Source organism: Muscardinus avellanarius (assembly GCF_963383645.1).
Source record: "Muscardinus avellanarius genome assembly, chromosome: 4".
Taxonomy (NCBI): Eukaryota; Metazoa; Chordata; class Mammalia; order Rodentia; family Gliridae; genus Muscardinus; species Muscardinus avellanarius.
Genome location: NC_137789.1, coordinates 118,504,479 through 118,510,998, shown reverse-complemented (window position 1 = coordinate 118,510,998; position 6,520 = coordinate 118,504,479). Strand labels below are relative to the sequence as shown.

The window sequence follows — 6,520 nt, the reverse complement described above, 5'->3', positions numbered from 1 at the left end:
GAATTACATCTCAATAAAATTGTCTTTAAAAACCCCATTCAGGTGGCATCTGGCAATTGAACAAATTGTGCATTTGTTGAAACTTGTGACTCTGGGAAAAACTATGCTTAACGCACATTTCACTAAGCTCCTACTGGTCAGGACATCTGCCATCAGTTATACAAGCCTAACATGGTTATGAACCGCACTGTCTTCACAGCTCTTGAACAGACAGCCCCATCAGCATCACCCCCATCTCCACACTAGCCACTAGCCACCTGCTAAATGCACATCTTGTCATCAGTTGGAAGGATTCTTAGAGATCTCACAGTCCTCCCCTTGACTTGATAGATGAGGAAATTCAGACTCCGCAAAGGGTTAAAATCTTCTGCCAAGAGCCCCGCAGCAAGTTTCTGGTGAAGCTGAAGCGGAGACTAGAACCTATTGAGAACCTTGCTTCTCTTCTAAGGATTTTTGGCAAGGTTTTCATGTCCCTCAAAATAGCCCTCCCAGGATGGTCAGGAGCTAAACCCCACACAGCCTCAGCATCCACATCAGCCCAGAGCAGTAGCTGAAAGGGGTTGGGCAGCTGTGATTTCTGGGAGAGGGAAGGGAGAAGATGGGGCCAGGTTCCTAGAAGACAGTAAGCCCCTGTTCCCGTAAGAGCCTCAAGGAACGAGCCTTGAGATGCGACCTATCGGGCCTGGTGTCACATGTGGTTGAGGGGCCTGTGGCTATTTGTTCCCGTCACCTATACACTTGTGGGTAGTCAGAATTGATCCCACTTGTCCCCACCTCAAACCAGTGTGACTTGACCCCCAGAAAGTTCCCTGTGAGTCACCCCATAGAAACCTCCCCACCCACCTCAGTCAATGAAAGAGTGAAGAAAAGCTGGTCCCTGTCGCCCAGATCTCTCGGTAACACCACATGCTCAGGCCAGGGCTGAGATGTAGGTGTGAACAGGAAGTGGACACAGCTTGGAACGTCTTTTCTCCCCATGCTCCAGTCACATGCTCTGACACTGACCAAGGGCCAGGTACAGTTCTCAGCACTCACACAGAAAGACTCGCCTCATCTTCATGGCCACTGAGGGTCTACATTAGTATTATTAATACCCCCATTTTCAGATGAGAAAACAGGCCCAGAGAAACTAAAGTGCCCTGCCTGGCCATACAGCCAGTGCCTCCCTGAGCTGGCCAAGGCCAGGCAGCTCTCAGCTCTATTCCAGACTGCCTGGCACATCGCACCTGTGCCGGTCAGAAGTGGGGACTGGCCAGGCTGGCCTGCTTGTCCACACCAGAGTTCAGGTAAAAAGGCCTAGGGGCCCCGCTGCCCCAGGTCCATACCCCAGTCAGCTCTGAGGGGCAGAGGAGCCGCTGACCCCCCAGCTGGCTTCCTGAGGGCTGTCACAGGGCCGGATGGGGAGGTGACGATAGGGTGGGTGCTGGGGGGACCTGTGGCCGCCTCTCGGGGGTGGGACAGGAAATGAAGATGTGCTTGTGGCTGGGGTTGGCCTGCCTGGGGGACTGACGCTACCATTTCAGGAGCCTCAGGTAGGGGAGCCAGAGCATTGGTGTGTCAGCTTCTCAGCAGGACTCCAGGTAGGGAGAAGGCAGGGGTTGGAGGCTGGGGAACCTGGGCGGGCGGGAGGGAATGGCTGCTGCTCTGGGTAAAGAGCTGGATGAGGTAGGAAGTGGCCTGGCCTGGGCATCAGAGGGCCTGGCCCTCCATCCCTAGCTCACTCTGGGCCTCAGTCTCCTGGTATAGAAAGGAAGAGGTTAGTGTACAGTCCAACACTAACTTGTAAAGGTCCCTTCAAGTGCTAACAGTTGAAGCTTCTAAAAAAGCTGGGAACAGGCCACTCGGGATAATAGTGAGCACTAGGACAGAGGCTGAGCTCCCAGGGCGAGGAGCGCCCTGCACCCTGCTGGCCTCCTAGCAGGATGGCGGGGGGCGGGGGGGTCCTCTCCACCTGTTTACTTCTCTGAGCCCTCTATGCGGCTGCAATTCCACCTTCAAGCCACTCCTTTGGAGGAGTGAAAGTGGCCGCTAGAATGCAAGCAGACACCTGCATCCCCATCACCCCTTGACTCAGAAACTGCTGTCCCTGGCGGGCCCAGCAGAAAAATCTCTGAGGAATTTGGTTTGAATGGAGATATGAGAGAAGACTGCAGGTCATAAGCAGGCCCAAGGGAGGCCTGAGCCATCTCAAACTGAGGAAGAACCTTCCAGTCTATGGTTGCTCAGTAGTAGGCAAGAGGTGGGTCCCTGTCCCCACTGGATGTCCACAGAGCTTGGCAGGGAATGCCGGAGAGAAGATGGAGCACCAGAGGGGATCTGAATAGCAGACTCCAAGGTCCCTCCTACATCAGAGCCGCACTGTGGGCTCACCGTCTCATCAGCCTTTATTCATGAGGCTCAGGGGGACGCCCCAAAGGGAAATGGGCAGAGTATGGGTGACACACGACCTCATTGCTTTTCCAAGGGGCTCAGTGGGGAGACAGGGACTAGAGCCAGAGAGACAGAGAGAATAAGAATCGGATGAGAAAAGGGTGGTCTGTTCCTGAGCCAAAAATGACACTTCTCCAAGATCAAGGCACCTCCAAGTCCTTAGGTCCTCCCCCAGCCTGCTAGAGCTACTCTGATCCTCTTTCTGTGGCCAGAGCCCCATCCTAACCAGCAGCAACTGTTCCCTAAAGACAGAGACATCTGACTAGATACCTATTAGGTCTTAGGTAGTAAAATCCTAGCAAGGGGCTCCTCCTGGCTGTGTGAGTCTTAGCAAGACACTTAACTCTCTCTGGGCCTATCTACGCAACATAGAGGGTAGACCCAGCCTGTAAACACCAGTCCTGCTCAGGCTTTCAATAACTTAAGAGACTCTCAGTCCCTTCCCTTCCCATCATTCACAGTTGTAAGCAGAGAAGTCAGTGGTCCTCCATCCCCTGCCCACAGCTTCTCAGAGCTCAAACGTTCCTTATTTCTACAGCTCCATGGCCGCCCACCTGCTCCTTCAAGGCTTTCTCCTCCTGTTGCTGCCCCCACGGGCCCCGGCCCCCTGCTACACAGCCACACGTTCAGAGTGCAAGCAGAACCACAATTATGTACCTGGTGCAGAGCTGGCTGGGGAAGGCGTGGACGTGACCAGCCTCCGCCGCTCAGGCTCCTTTCCAGTGGACACTCAAAGGTTCCTGCGACCCGACGGCACCTGCACACTCTGTAAAAATGCCCTGCAGAAGGACGCCGTGCAGCGCCTGCCCCTAGCACTCGCCCACTGGCGTGCCCAGGGCCCTGGCTGCTGGCGGCATGTGGCCAAGGGCAAAGTCAGCTCCACAGAGGCCGCAGCACAGGAGGCAGCCGCCAGCATCAAGAACGACTGGCGGGTGGGCCTGGACATGATTCCCAAACCCAGCACCAACATGCATGTGTCCGTGGCTGGTTCCCACTCCAAGGCTGCGGACTTCACCGCCCAGAAGACCCTCCAGGACCAGTACAGCTTCAGCACAGACGCGGTGGAGTGTCACTTCTACAGGTGAGAGCTGGGGCAGGTGGCGGGGGACCGAGTCACCTAGGGGCTCTGGAAAGGCTGCTTTCACCAGGAGAAAACTGCAACCCTGTTTCTGTCCTCAGGTGATACAGCCTCATGGCCTCTTCCCACCCACAATGGCCCAAATCTAGGAGGGCCCAGTGCAAAGTCAGTAGAGGGGAGTTAGCAAGACTGTGCCTGGGAGCCCAACACGGTGCTGTCTAGGTGCAGCAAGCGCCCCACCACCTCCTCCCTGGGCACTGCTAATCTCTCCTGGGTCCTTCCTGGGTAAAAACAGAGACAAGGACCTTGCTGGATCCTCTTCCTCGCTGCTGTGCAGCCTTGATCACTCACTTCTCCTCTCCGGGCCTCATTCACCCATTCAGCCAGTATTCACGCCTGCTTAAGTCAGAGCCACTTTGCTAAGCAATAGCAGGTCCCACCCCAAATCCCAAGGAGCAGGAAGCCATGGGGCAGGTCCCACACGTAGCAATGCACAGTCACGCCCAAGTCACCTTCTCAGGCATGGAGGTCACATTTCCTCCACAGTGAGGCAGGACATCACGTGCCCGAATAGCTAGGGCAATTGAGACTCCAGGCCTGGGGCCAATCCAGGGGGACAGAGGATGAAGTCCAGATAGCCAGGTTCAAAGCTAGATGGATACCATCAGTGCAGTATCACTGCTTTTACAAGGCAACAAAATTCTGCATTTTGGAAAAGAAGAGGGGCAATGCCTATATCAAGTCCTCAGCACCAAGGAGAGAGTAGGCAGGCGTGGCCCAGTGCCCCAGAGCTCTGGCTTTGGGGCCAGGTCTGCTGCCTTCAAGTCCAGGTTCTCCCCTCACTCATGACCTTGGGTGACCTCTAAGGAGTTAGTGAGTGGGGAAAATACCATCGGCGCTGGGCCAACCTGATTCCTCTCTCTCCTGCAGTTTTCACCTGGACCACACTCCCCCACTCCACCCTGATTTCAAAAGGGCCCTCGGGAACCTGCCCACCCACTTCAACACCTCCACCCAGCCCGAATACTTCAGGCTCATCTCCAACTACGGCACCCACTTCGTCCGGGGCGGACATCTGGGTGGTCGCATCTCGGTCCTCACGGCCCTGCGGACCTGCGAGCTGGCCCTGGAAGGGCTGACGGCTGACGAAGTGGGGGACTGCCTGGCCGTCGAGGCCCAGGTCAGCATCAGCAGCAAAGCTGAGTCTTCGACCGAATTCAAGGCCTGTGAGGAAAAGAAACGGCGGCACAAGATGGTGACCTCCTTCCACCAGACCTACCATGAGCGATACTCTGAAGTGGTTGGTGGCCGCCGCGCCTCTATTCACGACCTGCTGTTTGGGAGCCGGGCTGGGCCTGAGCAGTTCTCAGCCTGGGTGGCTTCTCTGTCCAGCAACCCTGACCTGGTGGACTACACCTTGGAGCCCCTGCACCTGCTGGTGGGGAGCCAGGACCCGCGGCGTGAGGCACTCAGGCAGGCCGTGAGCGGGTACCTCGTGAGCAAGGCACGCTGGAGGGACTGCGGCCGACCCTGCCCACCCGGGCAGCACAAAAGCCCCCATGACCCATGCCAGTGTGTGTGCCACAGCTCAGCGGTCACCAACCAGGACTGCTGCACAAGCAAGAGGGGCCTGGCCCGGCTGGAGGTGACCATCATGGAAGCATGGGGCCTGTGGGGAGACCACTTCAGTGCTTCGGATGCCTATGTGAAGGTCTTCTTTGGTCGCCAGGAGCTGAGGACCAGCACTGTATGGAACAATAACAACCCCAAGTGGCAAACTCGACTAGACTTTGGGGATGTGCTTCTGACCACAGGGGGGCCCCTCAGGGTGCAGGTTTGGGATGCAGACAATGGCTGGAATGATGACCTTCTCGGTTCTTGTGACCGGTCTCCAAAGTCTGGCTCACACCAGGAGAAATGCCACCTGAACCATGGACACCTGCAATTCTTCTACCAAGCCAGCTGCTTGCCTCACCTGGCTGGGGAAACCTGCCTGGAGTACACCCCCCAGGGACGTTTCGGGGAGCCCCCAGGAAACCGGAGTGGGGCCGTGTGGTGAGCAATGAGCTTTGAGAGAACCAGTACACTCAGACTGAAGAGGTTTTCACAGGGGAAGCTGGGCCCTGCCTTCGTATTCCCATTTGACAGGTGGAAGATTGAGGCTATGCTGTTTTCATTGAGGTGGCTGCCCTTACAGGCCAAGCCTGTGGCTCCCTGTCCTCACTCCCTGAGCCTCCAGCATTGCAAGCCTCATGTCCACACAGAGGACAGCTTCAGGCAGGACCCGGGCAGACGGCCTGGATGTGGTTCCCACCAGGCTGCATAGAGCTGGGTTTTTACAACTCCTCGCTCACAGCCCTTTCTGAGGTGGCAAATTCTCCCTTGTATTAGATCTAACTTCTGCCTCTGCCACTCTGTTTGTTTGGTCTCTCTTTCCTGCATGCTTTACCTCTCAGACAAATCAGGGACTTCCCTGACCTGTCTCCCTGTGCACACAGCTTGATAGAAGCCAATAAATATGATGTTGCCTATGATGGTGGTATTTTGGCAGAGGGGATGGGTACCAGGCACACCTCTGGAGACAAACTTCCATATCAGCAACCATCTGAAATAGGCAGGTGGCTAATGCAAATGGTTTTTCAGCTTTTGCTGGAAATGTGGGGGCCCAAAATATTTTACTTTCCTTGTAGCTCTCTGACTTGAGAAACAGCAGCCCAACTTGATGGTAAATGGTGGTAGACATCCTGCTCCCAGCTGGAAGACAACAGGGACTGGTGGGGACTGCAGTGAACTGTAGGATGCATGTCTTCTGTGTTGGTGGAGAGGGCTGCAGCTCTGCTCCAGCCTAAATTTCTGGGTAGGAGTGTGTGCCCAGGGCTACCAGGTCTTCTCATTTCTTAAAGGAACCAGAAACCCCAAAGTGACTTCTAACCATGGTAGTTAAATTCACTTTGTGAAAGTAAACCTATGTGGCAAACATGGTACAAGCCAAAAAGAATATGTACGCAGGCC

At 55.5% G+C, this 6,520-nt stretch overlaps 1 protein-coding gene across 1 annotated transcript; it reads left to right on the top strand.

Annotated features, from left to right (window-relative positions):
* Positions 1-2,972: 2,972 nt before the first annotated feature.
* On the top strand, positions 2,973-5,567 carry PRF1 (perforin 1; the record flags this gene model as incomplete). Its single annotated transcript, XM_080693994.1, has 2 exons — positions 2,973-3,511; positions 4,439-5,567. The coding sequence occupies 2 exons, from the start codon at positions 2,973-2,975 to the stop codon at positions 5,565-5,567; spliced, it is 1,668 nt and encodes a 555-aa protein (XP_080550120.1).
* Positions 5,568-6,520: the final 953 nt, after the last annotated feature.